Source organism: Pseudorca crassidens, chromosome 20, assembly GCF_039906515.1.
Source record: "Pseudorca crassidens isolate mPseCra1 chromosome 20, mPseCra1.hap1, whole genome shotgun sequence".
Taxonomy (NCBI): domain Eukaryota; kingdom Metazoa; phylum Chordata; class Mammalia; order Artiodactyla; family Delphinidae; genus Pseudorca; species Pseudorca crassidens.
Window position 1 is genome coordinate 48,287,224 of NC_090315.1, and position 23,024 is coordinate 48,310,247.

At 42.6% G+C, this 23,024-nt stretch overlaps 2 protein-coding genes and 1 pseudogene across 2 annotated transcripts in view; all 3 read left to right on the forward strand.

The window, feature by feature from the left end:
* Positions 1-879: 879 nt before the first annotated feature.
* TAT (tyrosine aminotransferase) lies at positions 880-11,671 on the forward strand. The gene is made up of 12 exons (XM_067718304.1): positions 880-1,008; positions 1,604-1,850; positions 2,006-2,110; positions 4,796-4,863; positions 5,733-5,891; positions 6,094-6,232; positions 6,661-6,713; positions 7,671-7,823; positions 8,438-8,566; positions 8,904-8,987; positions 10,056-10,154; positions 10,878-11,671. The coding sequence occupies exons 2-12, from the start codon at positions 1,616-1,618 to the stop codon at positions 11,016-11,018; spliced, it is 1,365 nt and encodes a 454-aa protein (XP_067574405.1). The 5' UTR covers positions 880-1,008; positions 1,604-1,615; the 3' UTR covers positions 11,019-11,671.
* Positions 11,672-14,172: 2,501 nt separating this feature from the next.
* The window catches only part of ZNF19 (zinc finger protein 19), a 131,984-nt gene continuing 123,132 nt past the window's right edge, over positions 14,173-23,024 (forward strand). Inside the window, exon 1 of the mRNA XM_067718034.1 lies at positions 14,173-14,230. The gene's annotated coding sequence lies outside the window, so the exon portion shown is untranslated. The remainder of the gene's footprint in view (positions 14,231-23,024) is intronic.
* LOC137214371 (large ribosomal subunit protein eL31-like) overlaps positions 14,210-23,024 on the forward strand; it is a 59,599-nt pseudogene continuing 50,784 nt past the window's right edge.

Consider the following 23,024-nt stretch of genomic DNA (forward strand, 5'->3'; position numbering starts at 1 on the left):
CTCAATAAATAAACAGATAGGATCTGAGTCATGGGGTCACTGAGGCTCCTCTTAACCCTTGGGTGGGTGGTACTTTTCATAGGCTCACAGGAATGCTGAGATCTCTGCTGTGCTTGCTTAGCAAAGTTTTTTATTTAGATCTCACCTGACATCTTATTTTTCCAGTAGCTCCACAACAGGAAAATGAAGGAGAATTCACAATTGCACAGGTTTTGGTTGCCTTGGAGACCATGTACTTTTAAGATATTTTTGGAGGGAGCCTTAGTTTACTCTAACTGTGCAGTATGTTCCAGCTGGAGTAGAACTTTGTGGACTGACAAGGAAAGGAGCCCAAGATGTAGGAAGTAAGTAAGTATGCTGCCCAACAAGTTGTAGAGCATGATCTCAGCTGTGTTTTGAAAATACATAAAATTCTGTAACTATGTATCTGTCATCTAATCTATCATCTATCTATCTATCTATCATCTGTAGATCAATTGATCTACTATCATCTATCCATCTTGGTGAATGGATAGAAATGGCCAAATCATTACCACCGCTTGGCCCTGGGAGTGAGAATGGAACATACAGATAGCAAGACTCTCACTTTTTACTCTATACGTTTCTGTACTATTGAAATTTTAATAGGTTGTTTTGTAACAAAAAAGTTTTAACAAAAGTTACCAACTGTAATCCTAACTACCTCTCTGACAGTCCTTTCAAACATCTCACAAAGTACGCGGAAAGAGTTAACACAGAGCCAGTTCAAATTCCTGATTTGGTGGTGGAGGTGGAGGCAGGGTTAGAGGTAAAAAGAAGCAAAAAGTGGGGAGGGGAGGGAAGAGGAGGGCTGGCTGCTCAGTTCTCACCTGAACCAATAGCATGAACGTTTCAGGCCCAACGCCCATTTGTGGGACTATTTCAGGAGTCAGAGGTTGCATCTGAATTCACTGTCACTGTAACTGGCCAAAGAACTAAGACGACTTCCTGGTTTGGCTACTTGGAAGCTGCTTCTCCTTTACCCAGAAGGTAAAATCTCAAGCCTCAGCTAATCTGGTGACGGTGGTTTGGAGTGTGCACTTTTTTCTTTGTGGTGTATTGACTTCTTTATCCACAGGACAGTAGGATGCTTATGGAATAGGGCTTTATTTTTACTAATGACGATATTAACACTAAATTTCTAACAAGGTGGAATGGTTCTCCCTGGTTCTTCTTTGCACAGGACAAGACACAGTCTGTTGAAGTGTTAGGGAGGAACACTTGCATGGAAAGGAAGGAACACATATGCTTTCATTGTTTAACAGTTCTCATGTCATTTTTCCTTGGTCTCACTGAGAGCGTGGTTAAATTTTCATGGGGATTACAGTTGCTCACAGCGAATCTCACAGTAGGTAAGTATTCGATGGAACACTCTCAGCTAATATTGTAGAATGGGCTCTTGCTTATTTTCCATCTCAGGGAAAAGTCTTAAAACGCCCCACATTCATAACAAAGCTACTTTACATGAGAAAGGAGTTTGGAAAGAGATGTCTGGTGAAATCACTCCAATGTTTTGGTCCAACTGTAGCCCCCCCAGGATGATGTCTGTTCTTAGTGTCACAGCGACCACTTTTTTTCCCCATAGTCTTTGTTAGTGATGGACCCATACATGATTCAGTTGCACGACAATGGCAACCTCCCCTCAGTGCTGGATGTGCATGTCAACATCCCTGGGAGAAGCTCTGTGCCGGGAAAAATGAAAGGCAGGAAGGCCAGATGGTCCGTGAAGCCCTCGGACATGTCCAACAAAACTTTCAATCCCATCCGGGCCATTGTGGACGGCATGAAGGTGAAGCCAAATCCAAACAAGACCATGATTGCTCTGTCAATTGGTGAGTTCGAGACACGTGACCGAGAGGCAGGCAGTGTTCCTCCCACCCCCATCCTCATGGGTTGGTTGGAAAGGATGGAAGTGGAGGGTGGGTCTGGGCACTGGGCATGGAAGAATAACCTCTCGGCGGTTCTTTTTTTTTTTTCCCATGAAAAGGGGACCCTACTGTGTTTGGAAACCTGCCTACAGATCCTGAAGTTACCCAAGCAATAAAAGATGCCCTTGACTCGGGGAAGTATAACGGCTATGCCCCCTCCACTGGTAAATTCCTCCTGAGACTCTAATCTGGTGGCTTCCAAATCTTTAGTGCTCTTCTAATAGGAATACATTTCTAGCATTCTTCTTTGCTTTCCTGATGCATAATTCCTAAGGAGAAGCTAAGATAAAATGGCTGTTGGATTTGGGGAAAGGGGTCTCAGCATACTTAACCTCAAGCCATCAAGGTCTAATTTCTTTCCTGGCTTCCTCTGGCATTATGGCACCTCCCTGCTCTAGGTTCCCATTACATACTTATTTCTCAAATAACACTCCTATTCTATCATCGCTAATTCTAAACGGAGGCCTTGAGTGTGGCTGCACCTGCTTCTTTACAAAGCCCTCTAGCTCCTAAATTAATTTAATTACTGCCCTGTGTAAATAGCTTCTTGGCCTTATTTCTCCTTCTCTACACATTCAAGGTTTAATTTAATTATGGTCCTAATCACACTCTCAATGTAATTGTACTTGTTTCAAGGCAAAAACAAAAAACAAAACCAATAAAACCAAGAACAGCAAAGAATGAGCTGACCTACTGGAGGATAGAAGGTTTGTTCAGGACAGAAAGAAATTATTCTTAGGTTTAGGTTTAACTCTCTCCATCTATTAAACATTTCTACCCTAAACATTTTGGTAAAATAAGTGATTCCTTGACTTTGTTTCGGTGTCGCACATTTCCCCGCTGTGTATATGTGCGCATAGAAACATATTCTTTTTTTTTTTTTTTTTTGCGGTACGCGGGCCTCTCACTGTTGTGGCCTCTCTGGTTGCGGAGCACAGGCTCCGGACGTGCAGGCTCAGCAGCCATGGCTCACGGGCCTAGCCGCTCCGCGGCATGTGGGATCCTCCTGGACCGGGACACGAACCCGTGTCCCCTGCATCAGCAGGCAGACTCTCAACCACTGCGCCACCAGGGAAGCCCCCTAGAAACATATTCTTAATGCAGAATAAAACTCCAGTTTCATGCTAAACTAGAATTGTAAAAACACTTTAAAGAGATATCAGGGATGTGATTTTTAGGTTGATTATTTACATTTTATGAAGTTTCATAAATAAAAATCAAAACAAAATAAGACCAAAAGTTAAGTTGTAAAAAAAGTTTATACATAATGGAAAAGAATATGAAAAAGGATGTATATATGTATAACTTAAATCACTTTGCTGTACAGCAGAAATTAACATAACATTGTAAATCAACTATACTTCAATAAAATGTTTTAAAAGTTTATAATGACTTTTATATCCAAAGTATTAGGAAACTGACTTAACCTGAAAACCCAAAACCAAGTCTCCATTTGACAAAATGCAAAGGATATGAACACTTCATGCCAAAGGAAACACAGATAATAACATATATCTAGAAAATACTCTTCTTTATTAGTAATTAAGGAAGTGCTAATTTGTATAACATCAAGAGACCTATCTCTACCTATTAATTTAACAAACATTAGGAAATACTGCCTCTAGTCTTGGTAACTGAAGACAATCTTTCTGGAGAGCAATTTTGTAAAACATAATAATTTGTATGAAACTGTCTATACTTCAAGCTTGTAAACCAACATTTGGAACTATTGTATGAGAATATAATTTAAAAGAAAAAAATTTTAATTTCAATATAATTTTTAAAATTTATTTTAATTTATATTATTTATTTCTGGCTGTGTTGGGTCTTCCTTGCTGCTCACGGGCTTTCTCCAGTTGCGGCGAGCGGGGGCCACTCCTCACCGCGGTGGCCCCCCTCCCCCCGCTGTGGAGCATGGGCTCCAGGCACAGGGCCTCAGCAGTTGTGGCACATGGGCTCAGCAGCTGTGGCTTGCAAGCCCCAGAGCACAGGCTCAGCAGTTGTGGCGCATGGGCCGGTTGCTCTGTGGCACGTGGGATCCTCGCAGACCAGGACTTGAACCCATGTCCCCTGCACTGGCAGGTGGACTCTCAACCACTCTGCCACCAGGGAAGTCCATCAATATAAGTTAAAAGGAAAAATACTAATAGGTATACAGTACAATGTGAAAAAGTTAAAATGGACCCAAGGTAATGAATTCACTAATTACAAGTTTTCAAAAAATATAATACCTGGGGCTTCCCTGGTGGCGCAGTGGTTGAGAGTCCGCCTGCCGATGCAGGGGACACGGGTTCGTGCCCCGGTCCGGGAAGATCCCACATGACGCGGAGCGGCTGGGCCCGTGGGCCATGGCCACTGAGCCTGCGCGTCCGGAGCCTGTGCTCCGCAACGAGAGAAGCCACAACGGTGAGAGGCCCGCGTACCGCAAAAAAAAAAAAAAAAGAAATATATATATATATATATATATATATATATATATAAAAAATACCTGGAAGGGATTTAGGAATAATCTAAATCCTAACTAATCTAATCCTATTTTAGATTATTTAATCTAAATTTTAGATTAAATAATCTAAAATAAAATAAAACATATCACAGTAACCAAGATGCTGCAGAGTATTTTATAGTTTGGGGAACTCTTTTTGTTATTATTTATATATTTGTGCTCATTATAAAATTGTAAGATATAAAGTTAATCTCCTTTATCTATAGTGACAGAGAGCTAAACTAAATCGTATGTGCTCTGAGCTGGGGCAGAAGGTAGCCTCGAAGCCCTGTTGACGTAAGGGCAAAGCTGTCAGTTGTGGAATGAAAACTTCCAGCTTCCTCATTCTGCTCTTTTCTCTCAGGCTACTTATCGAGTCGGGAGGAGGTTGCTTCTTATTACCACTGTCCCGAGGCACCCCTGGAAGCTAAGGTGAGCCCTAGACAAGGAACCAGCTTGGGAACAGTATTGGGCAAACTCTACCCTTTTCCTTGTTTCTGTTCCACGAGGAATAAGGGTTTCAAGTGGAACAAAAACTAAGGATAATTTCCCTTTGGCAATTCGAGGACTTTTCATACGGGGAGGCCACTAATCAGTGATTATATTTAATGTCATTATAGTAGGATAATAACGTTGCATACAACTCGTATAGTGTCTGTCTCAAGGAGGCTTAAAGGACTCAGAGGTCACCCTATATTTTGCTTCTCTGCAAAAGATCATTGAAAAACAATAATTCATAAACATCAAATAATTGAAATTTTTCATTTTACCAGTAGGTCTTTTATGAATCTGTAGCTTCCTTCACTGCCCTTAAGGTCACTTAGATGGGAAGATAGAGCTTCCACGGCATACTGGATTGATGGCGGGGCCAAGTTTAAATGTTACCCTCTGCTCTGTTGTCCACTGGGTGGGGGTCAATATTTCTTAACATTAAGAGGTGCCCTATATCTGTCTTTCAGAAGAGTGTCAGGTTTCAAATCTCTGGTCAAAAGTAAATAAATAACCAGGTGAAAAAGTCCAAGGTCATAATGATCTCTCGTGGAGGTCTGCTGAGTCACAACCAACCCGTCCTTTTTTAAGTGATTTATTTCTCTTAAGTGGCCAACATTTTCAACAACTTTTAGATATGCACATACGTAAACATATTCACTTCTTTCAATTTTGGCTTTGTACAGTCCCCACTACTTTACATAGAGTTTGTAAAAATAAGGTTTTTTTTGCTTCCCTCTCATTCATCTGATAACCTTTCTCCTGTTGCTGTTGGAACCCCTAACAAAATGAAACTTTTCTGTTCTTTACAGGATGTCATTCTAACAAGTGGCTGCAGTCAGGCTATTGAACTTTGTTTAGCTGTGCTGGCCAACCCAGGGCAAAACATCCTAGTTCCCAGACCTGGCTTCTCTCTCTACAGGACTCTGGCGGAATCTATGGGAATCGAGGTCAAACCCTACAATTTATTGGTAAATGACTTTTAAATTTTAGACACAAGAGCTCAATTACTACTTCATAAAAATATATGACCATTATCTTAGCAGAGAAAGATCTGGAAGTGGGTGGTCGAGGCCACAGACACATTTTGTTATTTACATTATATCTTTGAGTGAAGTGAGCAGTCCTACATTTTTCAGAATCATCTTAGTCTCCCCGTTTTTTCCTCCCCAGCCAGAGAAGTTTTGGGAAATTGACCTGAAACAACTGGAATCTCTGATTGATGAAAAGACAGCTTGTCTCGTTGTCAATAATCCATCAAACCCTTGTGGGTCAGTGTTCAGTAGAAGTCATCTCCAGAAAATTTTGGCAGGTGAGTCCAGCAGACTTCACTTGACAGGGGAGAAGATGGGGATGGAATCCTTCAGGTGTTTCATGGAACGAGAAAGGAGTCCTTCACTAAGTTCCAAGCCTAGGATGGAGGTGGGAGGGCTCCACTGGGGTCTCTAGTGAGTGGTGTGCCCCTGGAAAGGTAGGAATTCCTGAAAGAAGGAGAAAAAGAGGAAATACTTGCCTCTTCACCACTCCCATCATGTGGAAGAGAGGGTTTGAAATATCTAGTTAATTAAAGAGCAAATTTAGGCTCTGTACCCTGGAAGAGTATAAGAAGAGTTTATAGTTCTTAAAGAGGAAGATGAAACATACAAACATGAAGTGCAAAGTATAGTAAGCCCAGGTAAATATTAAATGCTAAGGCAATTCACATTAGAAATGATTTCAGCATGTTTCTCTTATTTGCAGTGGCTGCAAGGCAGTGTGTCCCCATCTTAGCTGATGAGATCTATGGAGACATGGTGAGTCTTGGGTAGGATGCATCACTGCCATATTCTCAATCCCAAATTATCTCATGGCACCTTTAGATGTGGCACCTAGAATAATCAGAAGCAAATCCTAATCATTTCAGTACAGCACTAATCAGTAGTATCCCTGCGCTCTAAACAGATATACAGATAACCAGCCCTTAGCCAGTTTTCCAAGATCCAAAAAGCTATACAAATCTGAAGATTTTTGGAATTCATTTGGTGGCAAAACCTGACTTGGCCTGATATAAAGCTATTTGTAAATCTTTGTGTATCTCACCTATGGATCTGTATAAGAGTGTAAGGAAAGGGGCGGAACAGTTACTGTGCTTGATATAAAGCTATTTGTAAATCTTTGTGTATCTCACCTATGGATCTGTATAAGAGTGTAAGGAAAGGGGCGGAACAGTTACTGTGCTTGATATAAAGCTATTTGTAAATCTTTGTGTATCTCACCTATGGATCTGTATAAGAGTGTAAGGAAAGGGGCGGAACAGTTACTGTGCTTGATTAGGAGTGCTGTCCCCGATTGCCCTGCGACTGTTATATAATATATGGTACCTGTGCTAACCTGTCTAAAATCCAAACAGTTCTACATTTTGCAACACACTTGAGCCCAGGAATTTCACCTAAGGGATTATGGACGCATACCTTATTGTGAAATCTGTAATTCCAACGGTCATTCATTCCCTAGAGCCAAGGGTTATACCTATTACTGGGCTGGGGTCAGTTTCCTCATTTTAGGCTTCCTTAATCTAGCCTAGATACTGGGTTAAATGTATTTGGGTGTCCCCTCTGAAGCCTCTTGAGATCCCAATCATGCTTCAGGGTAGGAATGAGCCCGTAAATCTGAGACCCTGTCCCTAGTGATATAAGGAAAATTTTGCAAGGCATGGGATTCAGAGGAAAATAAACCAGAAGACAACGGTAACAAGCACCTCTTCTCCTCAGGTGTTTTCAGATTCCAAATTTGAACCTCTAGCCACCCTCAGCAGCAACGTCCCCATCCTGTCCTGTGGAGGGCTGGCCAAGCGCTGGCTGGTTCCCGGCTGGAGGATGGGCTGGATTCTCATCCATGACCGAAGAGATATTTTTGGCAATGAGGTGAGAGCAATGTGGTGAAATCGTATGTCTAATTTAGGGGTGATTATAGACATATATTTTTCTAAATATTTATTTATTTACTTTGCATGCACAGTGGTAAGGAGGTAAGGAGTTTTTTTCTTTCTTTTTGGCCCTGTAGTTCCGTATGCCTGGAAAGACACTGGATAAAGACAGTACTAGTTATTCCTCTCCAAAACTCAGTTTTTCTGTCTTGGTGAGGAAGTTCCATCCACCTCTAATTTTAGTACCACAAAAAAGGAAACAATAGCAGTAATGATACCTAATATTGTTTGTGGGATTACAATGTGCCAGAGCTTTATGTACTTTATTTCAATTTAATTCTCCTAACAACCCTGTGAGGCCAGTATTAGTATTACCTCCATTTCACAGGTAAGAAATATGAGACACAGAGAGGTTGTATTATTTGCCCAGAGTCACACAGCCAGTGCACGGCAGAGCTGGGCTACAAACCTAGGTGGTCTGATCTAAGAATGACACTAGGCACCATCACTTCTCCAGAGATTAAAAACTTGATAGAATTGGCAGAACAAGGATCTCCACAGTGGGGATGCCTAAGAAAGGCTAAATAATGTGTTTGCTGGGGGGCTTTTTAGATCCGAGATGGGCTGGTGAAGCTGAGTCAGCGGATCCTGGGACCCTGCACCCTTGTCCAGGGAGCTCTGAAAAGCATCCTGCATCGCACCCCTCAAGAGTTCTACCACAACACTCTAAGCTTCCTCAAGGTAAGGGCAGCCCATGACTTTCCACTTTGGGAGTCAAGGAATGCCACCAGTGGAATTTGAAATAATGGGTCCTCATTTCTGGAGCAATGCTCCATTATGGGGCTTCCAAGCCAGGAGGTGGCATCAGTGTAAATATCTACCCATACATTTCTCTAACTTCTGGCAATCCACCCTGCTCCTGGCCAAAAGCTTCAAGTGGCAGAGTTTTTATCTTGTTACCCCTTATGCCAGGAGGGCAAACTTAGGTTCCCTGCCTTTGATGTGGGCTCTCCTTTTAATGACTTGGTTTTTCTTTTGCTTAACTTTTCATTCTTGATGTCTCTGTCTCCTCTCGTAGTCCAATGCGGATCTCTGCTATGGGGCATTGGCTGCCATCCCTGGACTCCGGCCCATCCGCCCTTCTGGGGCCATGTACCTCATGGTGAGTATGTGGGTGGCAGGCAGTTGGTGGTGGTGGGGGAAGCCAGTCTGCAGGGCTCACGAAGACAACCACATGGGCTCCTGAGGCAGTCAGTTTAGGAACTGCCTTGTTCTGAATTGTCCCATCGATGTGGTTTAACCTCAGTGCTAAAAAAAAGAAAAAAGAAGAAAAAGAAAAAAACTCTTAAAATGACTTAATTCTTCATACAGAGACTCATTTTATATGTAGATACAGGGATGACATAAGACACAAATAAGAGGCTTTCCACACTACTGTAATTCTCACCTAGGAGAGATCTGGTTCCCTAGGAATGTTTGGGGATATATAGGAATTTTGTTTGTTTTCAGAAAGACTGTGTGGGGTGCTATTGGCATTTTGTGGGCCAGGGATGCTAAATATTTTTCAATGGGCAGGGTAGTTCCATGCAATCAAGAATAGCCTGGCCCATAATGATTATAGTGCCTTTTAAAAAATAATTAATTAATTAATGTAATTTTGGCTGCGTTGGGTCTTCGTTGCTACGTGCGGGCTTTTTCTCCAGTTGCGGTGGGCGGGGCTACTCTTCCTTGTGGTGCGCGGGCTTCTCATTGCGGAGGCTTCTCTTGTTGCGGAGCATGGGCTCCAGGCGTGCGGGCTTCAGTAGTTGTGGCTCGCAGGCTCTAGAGCACAGGCTCAGTAGTTGTGGCACACGGGCTTAATTGCTCCGCGGCATGTAGGATCTTCCCGGACTAGGGCTCGAACCCATGTCCCCTGCTTTGGCAGGTTGATTCTTAACCACTGCGCCACCAGGGAAGTCCCAATAGTGCCTTTTTTGAGAAACACTGGCATCCTATTTCCAGCTTTCATTTATCAGCATCCAAGAAGGAACCCTTCAGTAAACTAAAACAATATAAATACATCCTCTCTTCCCTATGAAAAATTCTGTGAGTTCATAAGAGCAAGAACTCTTAGTTATCAGTAGTGGAGTTCCAAGATGTTTTTTAGAGCAGTCCCTACCTTAATTTGTGGCATAGGGAGTTGGCCTGTTTTCCCTCCTGATAAATTTGCATCTCCCTGTTATTGGTATAGGTTGGAATTGAGATGGAACATTTCCCAGAATTTGAGAATGATGTGGAATTCACTGAGCAGTTAGTTGCTGAGCAATCCGTCCACTGCCTCCCGGCAACAGTGAGTGCTTACGTCTCTCAGGACACTCTCAACGGTTTCTAGAGTCTCAGGAACTCTCCCTGAGCTGGTCTTTAGCCTGACTTTCTCTCCCCCAACAAAGCATACTGTCGGCCTTCATATACTCAGGTTCCTCATCCACGGATTCAACCAACTGTGGATGGAAAAATATGAGGGGAAAAAAAATCCCAGAAAGTTCCAAAACTTGAATTTGCTGCAGACTGGCAACTATTTGCATAGCATTTACATTGTATTAGGTATTATAAGTAACCTAGAGATGATGTAAAGTACACAGGAAGACGTATGTAGATTATGCAAATACTTTGCCATTTTATACATGGGACTTGAGCATCCTCGGATTTTGGCACTCTCAAAGGTTCTGGAACCAACCCTCCATGGATACCGAGGGACTACTGTATTCTCTTTCGAAAAGATTCAAACTGATGGGTCTCATGACCTCTATTTAAAATTTGTTTCTCCCCCATCCAGGAAGAAAAATTGTGGTTGAACATTCTAGGTGAGAGGAAATCAAGCTTGTTCCACAAATTCCTTTTAAGATAAATTAACTCAGTTACCGGCTTAGCAGTCCAGTGGTGGGAATTGAGTGAAATGATAGCCTTGGGTAAATGGCATCACTGCTTTGTGCTGATTAGGGCCCTGGCCATATTAGGGTGGTCCAGTCCCTGATTCAATTGCTCTGAGAATAACAGGCTTTTGTTTTTGCAGTGCTTCGAGTACCCAAATTTCTTCCGAGTGGTAATCACAATCCCCGAAGTGATGATGCTGGAGGCCTGTAGCCGGATCCAGGAGTTCTGTGACCAGCACTACCATTGTGCTGAAGGGAGCCCGGAGGAATGTGACAAATAGGACGCAGTCCATTCTCCTGAGTGTGTGTCCCATCGGGCTGGGGAGAGCGGGACTGAGCCCTGCTGCTCCTCAGGTGCCCCTGCTGGGAGAGGGGCCTCACAAATACCACGACAAGGGCTCAGAATTGCTCCAGCTTTCCCCCAGCTGTATCCACACACACACTCTGAACCCCAGATTTCATCGCACTCTGCTCTGCTGGAGTGACTCACTAATTCATTAATCCACCCCTATGACTTCCATCAATCCATCCTCCCATATGACTTCCTCCTTTTAGCTTGAGAGTACCAGGTGAACAAAGTCACCAAGGAAACGGTAGAGACAGGAAAATTAAGAACTCAGGATTAGAGAATCAAAAGATTGAGGGAAGTTGTGCCCCCAACCATTTCCTCTTACTCTAAGTAAGAACACATTCTCTTCAATCAGGTCTGAAGCCCAACTCTGTTACCGGCTCACTTCAGGTATACATCACTGTATGCAATAATGCTATGATGAAAGAAGTTGGGGACACATGTATTTGGTTACTTCTAAACACATTAGGAAAGCTTGCCAATTTGAAGGATCACTTACAGAAACTTTTCGTTGATTTTTTTTTTTTTTGGTAGAGAATTATTTTGTGATACAAAGAAATTTAATTGATAGAGTTTCTAAATGTAGATATATGTGTATCAGGCTTTCTTAAAATGGCGGCACATCTGTACTAAAAAAAGGAGGAATCAGAGGACCTTCCAGGAACGCTGCTGTGTAAGGGCCAGAATTTTCTTCACTCGTCACTGTTATAGAATTATTATTACTTTTGCTGTAACATTGATATTGATTTATTGATATATATGTTATATTATCTTTTCATATGTTTTCTAAGAAACATTTATATTGAAAAGATCTTTTATTTTGCCAAGGGCATAAATTATTGTTTTCCTTTTTCTTTTTTTTAAAATAAATTTTACTAAGTATTCTCTTCTGTGATGTCATTTTTCTCCTCTGTGGGGAATTTCTATCCCCAGGTGCTACTTATTGCTCAGTCTGATTGATTTATTACCCACTAGGTTTCATTTATTTCTTTGTAGATGTACTGACATTTGGAGTCACTTAAGAAACACTATTCCTAAAATATTTTATTTGGGAGCTCAACTTCTTGCTTGTACTTACAAACAAGACAAACTAAGAAGCAACATTATAAACACCTGGCCTCTGACTTCACACTTTCAACTTTTGGGATCCCCACTCTCCAATTTCCTACACTTGTCTAGATCTACTAACCACTCACTGGGTAACAAGTTGAACTGGTTCAGCTAATCAAGAGAATGAGGTGTGTCCGGTGTGCTCATCTTTCAGTATGAGCTTTTTGTCTGCAAATCCTCTTAAGCACAGTTGCCTAATTTTTTCCTAACCATTTCCCTTGGAGGAGGGAGCCTGAAGTTATTTTGCAAGGTTAGGGGCAGGAATATACCATAATCAATCTGAGAATTCTTCACTAAGGGATGTTTTCCTTATCTAGAATAGGAACTTCAAGTCTCAACTCTGCCAACCACACCCAATTAATTTCCTTTACAAAAATAAACATCAAACATCCCCTTCCCATCTATGTCGGACTTCGGTGAACTAAAATTTACCCTTCAATTTTTTTCAGCAAAACCAAGAGGAATATACAATGATTGAGATGAAAAACATTTGTTTCCTGTATGCCACTCCTGCCGATTTTTCGAAAATTCCTGGCTCCTCTTTTCCTGTACCTCTGGCCCCAACTCCCAAGGATATCTGTCCAGAGATAAACAGGAAGACTTAGTGGTTTACACAAAACGTTTTATCTTCACACGTATGTATAATTCTATCCAGCATTACTGAATCTAGACAGACTTCTTAAATTTCCAAATTTCCTTGATATCTACCATTTTGGTAAGGGAGTCAAATGAAAATTCAAAGATTTAAAAAACAAAACGGGACTTCCCTGGTGGCGCAGTGGTTAAGAATCCACCTGCCAATTCAGGGAACATGGGTTCCAGCCCTGGTCCAGGAAGATCCCTCATGCCGCAGAGCAACTAAGCCCATGCACCACAACTACTGAGCCTGTGATCTAGGGGCCATGCCCTAGAGCCCACGAGCCACAACTACTGAAGTCCACCCGCCTAGAGCCCGTGCTCCGCAACAAGAGAAGCCACAGCATGAGAAGCACGTGCACCACAGTGAAGGGTAGCCCCTGCTCACCACAACTGGAGAAAGCCCCTGTGCAGCAACAAAGACCCAATGCAGCCAAAAATATATAAATAATTTTAAAAAATAAAATAAACAAAACAAAAATACATGCACATTGGACATATTTCAAACGATGCAAAAAAATAAAAAAACCCACTCATGCCAGTCCTTCAGCACCTTTTCTTCTCCCCTGAGGTAATCACAGTAGCAGTTGCTGATCCATTCTTTGACATTATTCTGTGTACACATAAATGTTTTTGCGTGTGAATTTTTCTTTTTTTTTCTTTTCCTTTCTTCAAAGTAACTATTACTCAACTTTTTAATTCAGCTTCTGTGGAAGTCTAAGGAGGGATGACATTTCTGTCCATCATGTCCTGGGTGATTCTGAATAAAAAAGGGACCCCCTGGTCGGGGCTGCTTCCAAACAAGATTAAAATTCCCAAGAGACAATTCCCAGCTGCTTCGCGGATGGCGGCAGCAGGATGGCGGCTTCCGAGCGTCCCAGGATAAAACAAAGGATGCTTTAAAAGGTCGGAGACAAGGGCTCGCAGCTGTGATTCACCTTTCTGTCTAACCTACGGGATAACTGGCGAGTTACCACTGACCCGGTACCACACACCGTCCCACTCTAGTCCCTAGCAGTCACCAACGACGCAACCCTGCTCTGGGTGACCGTGTTGGAAGAGGAGGGGGTCGGGGGATGGAGCGGTGGGGGAGTTGGGGTGGGGTGGAGCGGGGGAAAGAACCCACGGCTGCGCAGGCACAAATGCTAATGAGGGCGGCGCACTACTCAGGGCGCATGCGCAGTCACGGGACTAGGAGACGCCGCAGACCGTGAGGCGCCAACGAGGTCGCGTATCTCTAGTGGGAGCGACTACCTTTTCTCCGGATGTTCGGTTTTGTTTCCTCCTTCAGCCTATTTCTCGGACCCGCGCCTTTTTGAGAGATTCCCTTCCTCCTTTGCCCCCTTTTCGGGCCACATCAGGCGGGAGGCTTCCAGAAAGTCGACAAGTCATCTTTAGGTATTGTAAACACCTGTTAACCTTTTCCTAGCTGTGGGCGGGTGCCAGTAAGTCCCATAAGTTGTGAAACAGAAGCAGAAGTTCCCAGGAGCTGTTGTCAGTTTTCAAGAGTATCCCTGGAAATTTTCTTAGAAGAATCGTATCCTTCACGGTCCCGAGTGCATGGCATATATGTTTGGATTTCTGCCGAGCCAGAAAGGTGACTCCTCTGCTGTGCTTCACGCACACCACACTTTACTGTGCAGGAGGGCCTGTATTTTAAGTACTCTAAATGTCGAAGTATTGAATCTGTTGGAGAAGTGAATCCCCGGTACATCTTATTCATACTCTTATTTACTTTAAACAGTTCGTGTGTTTACAAACGGGTTTCATAATGATGTCATAGAAACCGCACATCCGGATGCTCTCTATGGGTCAGATTGTTGCAGAGCACCTTCCAAAGAAAGTCACTTTCTGACACTCTAATTGAGGTGTGTTATGTAGGAAGCAGGTGATGCTAATTCTGCGAAGAAAACAGTCTGCAAACTAGCAAGTGTGTCTTAATTTTTGTCAGTGTTTCAAGCATAGAAAAGAATTCTTGCTCCTTGAGACATTTACTCATTTGAAAATTGAAATGCAAAGTACATTATGAAATTCAAAGTACGTTATCCCGGGCTTCCCTGGTGGCGCAGTGGTTGAGAGTCCGCCTGCCGAGGCAGGGGACACGGGTTCGTGCCCCGGTCCGGGAAGATCCCACATGCCTCGGAGCGGCTGGGCCCGTGAGCCATGGCCGCTGAGCCTGCGCGTCCAGAGCCTGTGCTCCGCAACGGGAGAGGCCACAACGGTGAAAGGCCTGCGTACCGCAAAAAAAAAAAAAAAAAAAAAAGTACGTTATCCCGTGTTTAAAAAATAAAGCCGCAGGGAGTTCTTGCTTTGTCAGCACATATACTAAAATTGGAACAATACAGAGAAGACGAGCATAGTACTAGCAATCCAAATACAACAGCCCATTAAAAAGATTATGTACCATGACCAAGTGGGATTTTTTGTTTTATAAATTTATTTATTTTTGTCTGCGTTGGGTCTTCATTGCTGCGTGCGGGCTTCTCATTGCAGTGGTTTCTTTTGTTGTGGTTCACGGGCCCTAAGTGCGTAGGCTTCTGTAGTTGTGGCAGGCAGGCTCAGTAGTTGTGGCTCACGGGCTCTAGGGCGCAGGCTCAGTAGCTGTAGCGCACGGGCTTAGTTGCTCCGCGGCATGTGGGATCTTCCCGGACTAGGGCTACAAACCTGTGTCCCTTGCATTGGCAGGCAGATTCTTAACCACTGCGCCACCAGGGAAGCCCCGACCAAGTGGGATTTATTTATGGAATATGGGAATGGTTCACCAAATGAAAAAACAGTCAGTGTAATACACCTCAAAAACAGAATGAAGGACAAAAACGACCTGGTCATCTCAGTGATGCTAACAAAACATTTGGGAGGTTTGAGGTCTTCTGCCAGCGTTCAGTAGGTGTTCTGTAGGAGTTGTTCCATATGTAGATGTATTTCTGATGTATCTGTGGGGAGGAAGGTGATCTCCGCGTCTTACTCTTCCGCCATCTTGAAGCTCCTCCGAGATTTCTTTTTGAAGCTCCTCCGAGATTTCTTTTTAATTCATCCTTTCATTCAAGCTTAGCCCTTGAAGGGTCCTGACTTCAGCCAGAGTTTAAATTACAACTCCCTGCCTTACATGGGCCTAAGGTTTCCTCTCTAGTCTTAAAATCCAAACCTCTTGGTTACTGAGGTAGCACCAGCATAACCATAATCTTTTTTCCTCGTTTTCAGTTCCCTCTTTATTTGTGCTCCTCGGGAGTTACCCTTACCCTCTTGCAAAGTTAGCTCCGAATCTGAAAAAGTGTATGTTAGATTTTATCTAATATATCTAGGTGTTTTGAAGCACACACATTTTCGCATTATCTAGTTTGTGATATTGCTATAGAAATTCCCATACTTTTAGCTCCCTCCAGCCTGATGCTTTCTCTTTCCATTCGTTCCCCCTGGAATTCTTCTTCCATGGCAGATTAAAATTCCCTGCCATTCCCAAATTGTTGAGCATAGTTCCTTCACGTCTTTGCTTTAACCATAACTTGGCTGTTCCCCCAAAGATACTGCCACCCCTACAGCCAGCTTGAAATTGCTTTTATTTCACCTAGTCTAGAAATCTAACTTACTGTCCTTTCAGGATTTCTAGTCTCTCAGAGTCATGCAATAACCATCCTTTAAAATATAGGCTATAACACAACATTTTAAACCAACTATACTCCAATAAAAATTTTAAAAGTAAATAAAATATAAGCTATATTACTTTATACCCTTTCTGTACACTCTCCTTTATTTACTTAGGGGCTTGACATATGGGAAATTTCAGTATTTCTTTGGATAACCCAACCAACACCTATAACGGCCTCCTGCCTGTCTCGAACTTGAGGAGCTATATGTAAATCTTACTGCATTATGGCCACCCACTCCCACAGACACACCTTGTTCTTTTTTTTTAATAATAAATTTATTTATTTATTTATTTTTGGCTGCATTGGGTCTTCGTTGCTGCGTGCAGGCTTTCTCTAGTTGTGGAGAGCGGGGGCTACCCTTTGTTGTGGTGCATGGGCTTCTCATTGCAGCGGCTTCTCTTGTTGCAGAGCACAGGCTCTAGGTGCATGGGCTTCAGTAGTTGTGGCTCAAGGGCTCTAGAGCGCAGTCTCAGTAGTTGTGGCACACGGGCTTAGTTGCTCCGCGGCATGTGGGATCTTCCCGGACCAGGGCTCGAACTCATGTCCCCTGCACTGGCAGGCAGATTCTTAACCACTGCGCCACCAGGGAAGTCCCTACTCCTTGTTCTTTATCATGATCTTGAACTAGACTATTTTAGGAATCTTAAATCCTGATGTATAATTAACTCACTACAATCTTCTTCCCCTCCAACTGAATCACAATTTACACCTAGACATTATTCAACCCTCTGATCTCTCCACACTTTCCTCCTAAGTCCGTCAACTCCCCTGTATTGTTACTCTTCTCTTTCTTTCCAACATATACCCCATGGTGCAATACATACCCACATTCTTGCCAGCCACTTGAACTTAGCTTCCTTATCTTTGTGTAGCATCTACTGTGGAAAGTCTCTACCTGAGATTAATCTAACCCTGAACTCTCCATTTCTATACCTAAAAAAAGAAAGAAAGAAAGAAAAAAGGAGAAAAGTGAGAAAAAAGCCTCACTGAAAATCCTTTTACAAATACTGGACCAGTGCCGCCTTAGAAGCCTTGAGTTGAAGTTGGCAGAGCACATAATGGAAGGAGCCCAAGTACCTGCATTACTGCTTAGAGAAGAGCCATTTACTGAACATGTTGGGCTTTATCTGTGCAAGAAAGAAACTTCAGTTGTGTTTGAGCCATCAAACATTTGAGGATTTGTTATAGCAGCTTCCATTGCCTTAACTAATGCAATGAGATACCATTTCAAAATTTTAATTTTCATCAGTAATAAGAGAAAATTTTATTTAGGAGCAGTAATGTAAAATTTAATCCCTCTGTTTTAAAATACATCATCAATGATACAATTAAAAATAGCACATGCTTTGGAGGCATTTCTCCAAAAAAGATACTCAGTGGCCAATAAGCTCATGAAAAGATGTTTGACGTTGTTGATCGTTAAGGAAATGCAAGTCAAATCCACAATGAGATACCACTGCACACCCACTAAGATGGCTATGATAAACAGACAAATGGTAAAATAACAAGTGTTGGCAAGGCTATGGATAATTAGGAACTCTCACATGCAGCTTGTGGGACTGTAAAACGGTACAGCTGCTGTGGAAAACGGTCTGTTGATTCCTCAAAAAGAGAAACAGAATTGTTAGCAATTCTACTTCTACATTTATATCCCAAATAATTGAAAATAGGAGTCCAAACAAAAACTTGTTCATGAATATTCTTGGCAGCACTGTTTACAATAGCCATAAGGTGGAAACAACCCAAATGTCCATTAATGGATGACCAGAGAAACAAATTATGATGTATACACAAAATGGGATATTATTTAGCCATAAAAATGGATGAAGTGTTGATACTGCTACAACTCGGATGAACCTTGAAAATATTATACTAAGTGAAAAAAGCCAGACACAAAAGGTCACATATTGTGTGATTCCTTCTGTATGGAATATCGAGAATAGGCAAATCCATAGCGATAGAAAGCAGATTGTCAGGGGCTGGCGATAGGAGGCTAGCGAGTGATTACTTAATGGATATGGGGTCTTCTTCTAGAGCGATGAAAAAGTTTTGAAACTAAAAAGAGGTGGTTGTACAACATCATGAATACACTAAATTTCACTGAAATATACAGTTTAAAATGGTTAATTGTATGTTGTGTGAATTTCACCTCAGAAAACAGAAAACTACCATGAAACTAAAACGGAAAAAAAAAAAGTTAACCCCCCGGTATTCCTCGTGACCAGAGATGAACACTGTTACCACTTTGTTGTGCTGAATTCCCTTCCAGACTTTTTTTTTTAACATCTTTATTGGGGTATAATTGCTTTACAATGGTGTGTTAGTTTCTGCTTTATAACAAAGTGAATCAGTCATACATAAACATATGTTCCCATATGTCCTCCCTCTTGTGTCTCCCTCCCTCCCACCAGACTTTTTTTTAATGTGTACTAAACACACTGATTTGTAAAACATGTTATTTTATTTAATAGACCATCCATCTTCAAGATTTAAAACATAGCACACAATGGTGATGGAAATTGTCTGTATCTTGACTGTATCAGTGTTAATATCCTGGTTGCAATATTGTATTATATGTCTGCAAAATGTTATCTTTGGGGGTGGGAGCACTAAAATCAGTTTCATTAGAAAATATAAAATATGAAACATATTGGAAAATAACATTTTTCCATATTTTAAAATTTAATTTTTTGAATAGGTGATACAGTCGCAAGGTTCAGAAAATTTTAAGTAAAGAGTCATAATAAGTTTCGTCCTTATTTATCATCTCTGCAATCCACCCTGCCTTATCCCCTATGGGGTCACTGTTTTTAGTGTCCCGTGTATCCTTCCACACTTTCTCTAGGCATATACAAGTAAATTGTAATACAGATTTATATTCCCCATTAGTACAAAAGATAGCATAAAATCACAGTTTTGTATTTTTCTTTCACAGTGTATGTATATTGGGGAATTGGGGAGCTTTCCATATATGAACACAGAGAAATACCTCTCTCTGTCTCTCTCCACCTCCCTCTCTCTCTCTCTCTCTCCTGCTACATAGTATTCCAACGTATGGTTATACCATAATTTTTGCCCCCAAATGTTGCCTATCACTAAGGCATTGGTTAGTCAACTAATTAATTGCTTAATAAATAAATTATGGGGGCTTCCCTGGTGGCGTAGTGGTTGAGAGTCTGCCTGCCGATGCAGGGGACACGGGTTCGTGCCCTGGTCCGGGAGGATCCCACATGCCGCAGAGCGGCTGGGCCCGTGAGCCATGGCCGCTGAGCCTGCACGTCTGGAGCCTGTGCTCCACTACAGGAGAGGCCACAACAGTGAGAGGCCCGTGTACCGCAAAAAAAAACAACAAAAAAATAAATTATGGTATAGTTGGAAGGACACTGGGAGAAAAGCCCGGCAGCAGAGCACCTTCCCCCAGGAAGCAGTGGCAGAAGACATGGGGGCTGCCAGCAGAGGCTTGCCTAGAGGGTGAATAGTAGAGCCCACCAGGTAGAGAAACGCATGAGCCATCCTCCAAAAATAGTGAAGGTGACCCCACTGCTGGCAGGAACACATTGCTTCTAGAAGCAGTGAGAGTGACACTGAGGTTCTCTCCCAACACACACTTCTCGCTCAGGCTTGTGACTCAGCCCCCCTACTGCTCCCTTCCAATATTTCTGCATCAAAGCCTTCCCTTTAAGAATCAGAGGTTCCCATTGACTAAATCCTCCCTTTCTGAGGCCACCTTATCCATGCTTCAGTAGCCATAAGTTGATGACTCCCAAATGTACATCTCTAGTCTAGACTTCTCTTCTGAACTTCAGAGTTGCACGTCCAGCTGCCTTCTTGCATCTCCACTTGGAGGTCTCAAAAGCATCACCAATTCTTCATTTCCAAGATATGACTCATGTTACATCTTCCCATATCTGGCCTTCTTCCAAGTGCTCCTTCTCTCAGAGAATGGCATCTCCATCCAACTGCACAAGCTACAAACCTAAGACATCTTCAATACCTCCTTTTCCTGCATTTCCCCATATCCAGTCTGCCCAAATATCCCCTTCCATCTCCACTGCTCATTCTAATACAAGTAACCACAGGTTACCACAATCTCTTAACTGGTACGTTGCAGCAAAAGTGTTTTTTTTTTTTTTTTTTAAACTTGAAATCTCATGTTGTCACTTGCTTAAACCCTTTAGTAACTTTCCATTGCTTTTAAAATTGAACAGAATTCCTAGCATGGCCTTTAAGGTCCTACATGGTCAGACCCTGCCTACTTTCCTCCATTCTTACCTTGCACCACACACCTGCCAGCTCTTGGGCCTCTCCTACTGCAAGGTCATGCTCCCTCCTGCCATAGGTCTTTTGCTCACACACTTTTCCTTCTGTCTGTATCATTAACTTCTATTCAGTCTTTAAAGCACAACTCATAGAAGTCTTCTGCTGACCCTCTGCTTTGGTCAGCTTCCTTTTCTTCATTGCTCTGATCTCCTTTTGTTATATATATATATATATATTCCTTTGAGTGTTTCCAACATTTGATCAATATCTGTCTCCTCCACTAGGCTGTAAGCAACCTGAGTCTAGGGACTGCCTGTTTTTGCTTATCATTGTCACACAGAAATTAAATTTTGAATAAATGAACGACTGCTTGCGGCATAGCAATGCACCCTTACCATCTCCTTGGAGACACAGCCCTATCTCTTGCTGCCTGGGGATGCTGCAGAAGAAGAAGCATCCACCAGCCAGGAGCTTGTGCTTTGGAGTCAGGGAGATCTGAGCCTGTTTTGGCGCTGCCATTTACCAGCTGTGGATTCTTGAGCAAGTCCCTTTATCTCTCTGAACTTAAGTTTCCCAGTCTCTACAAGAGGGTTACCACTTACCTCATAAGGTTATTGTTGTTGTTTTAGTCACACCCAGTACATTTAATATATATTTTTTAAAGAATCATCTTGGGGACTTCCGTGGTGGTCCAGTGGTTAAGACTCCGTGCTCCCAATGCAGAGGCCCAGGTTCAATCCCTGGTCAGGGAACTAAGATCCCACATACCACAACTAAGCCCGTGCGCTACAACCAGAGAAGCCCACGCACCGCAACGAAGAGCCCTCACGCTGCCACAACAGACCCATTGCAGCCAAAATAAATAAATAAATAAATTTATTTATTAAAATAAAAAGTCATTGTGGGGACAATTAGAAACTTGGAAAATGGACAGTGTATTAGATGATTCTTTTTTTTTTTCTTGGCCACACCGCATGCATGCCGGATCTTAGTTCCTTGACCAGGGATCGAACCTGTGCCCCCTGCATTGGAAGCACGGAGTCTTAACCACTGGACCACTGGGGAAGTCCCCACAATGACTTTTTTGAATCTAGGATCCAATCAAAGTTCACCCATTGCATTTAGATGTCATACCTCTTTAGTCTCCTTTAATTTAAAGCACTTCACCTTACTTTTTAAATCTTTTTCTGTCATGATGTTGGCACTTTGGAAGAGTCCAGGCCCATTGTCTGGTAGAATGTCCTCTGTTCAGCGTTTGCTGCCTCCTGTTTAGATTCAGGTGAGACAGTTTTGGTGAGAGGACCGCATCAACGAGGATGTGTACTTCCCCATACTCTCCACCTGGGGGCATACAGTACCATTTTGTCCCAGGATTGGTGATGCTAAATTCAATCACTTGGTTAAGGTGGTGTTACCTAACACAGCTGTGATGGGGGATTAAATGAAGGAATGTACCTAAGGGGTCTGGTCCATAAACCTTAGTTCTTCCGCATTCCCCTTCAGCCTTCACTTTGCGGCAGATGCACAACCTTCTTTTTTTTTTAAAGATTTTTTGATGTGGACCATTTTTAAAGTCTTTATTGAATTTGTTACAGTAATGCTTCTAGGGGCTTTCCTGGTGGCTCAGTGGTTAAGAATCCGCCTGCCAATGCAGGGGACATGGGTTTGAGCCCTGGTCTGGGGAAGATCCCACATGCCGCGGAGCAGCTAAGCCTATGCACCACAACTACTGAGCCTGTGCTCTAGAGCCCACGAGCCACAACTACTGAGCCCATGAGCCACAACTACTGGAGCCTGCGTGCCTAGAGCCCGTGGTCTGCAGCAAGAGAAGCCACCACAGTGAGAAGCCCGCGTACCGCAATGAAGAATAACGCCTGCTCGCTGCAATTAGAGAAAGCCCTCGTGCAGCAATGAAGACCCAACACAGCCAAACAAATAAATAATAAATAAATAAATTCTTAAAAAAAAATAATGCTTCTGTTTTAGGTTTTAGTTTCTTGGCCCTGACGCATGTGGGATCTTAGCTCCCTGACCAGGGATCAAACCCACACCCCCTGCATTGGAAGGTGAAGTCTTAACCACTGGGCTGCCAGGGAAGTCCCAAGATATACAACATTCTTGACTACACTTTCTCACCACAAGTGCCTCTTGGTGGGACTGGTAGTTATCACTAATTAGAGACTACTTTTTTAAAATTAATTAATTTTTATTTATTTGGTTGCGCTGGGTCTTAGTTACAGCACGTGGGCTCCTTAGTTGTGGCATGCGAACTTTTAGTTGCGGCA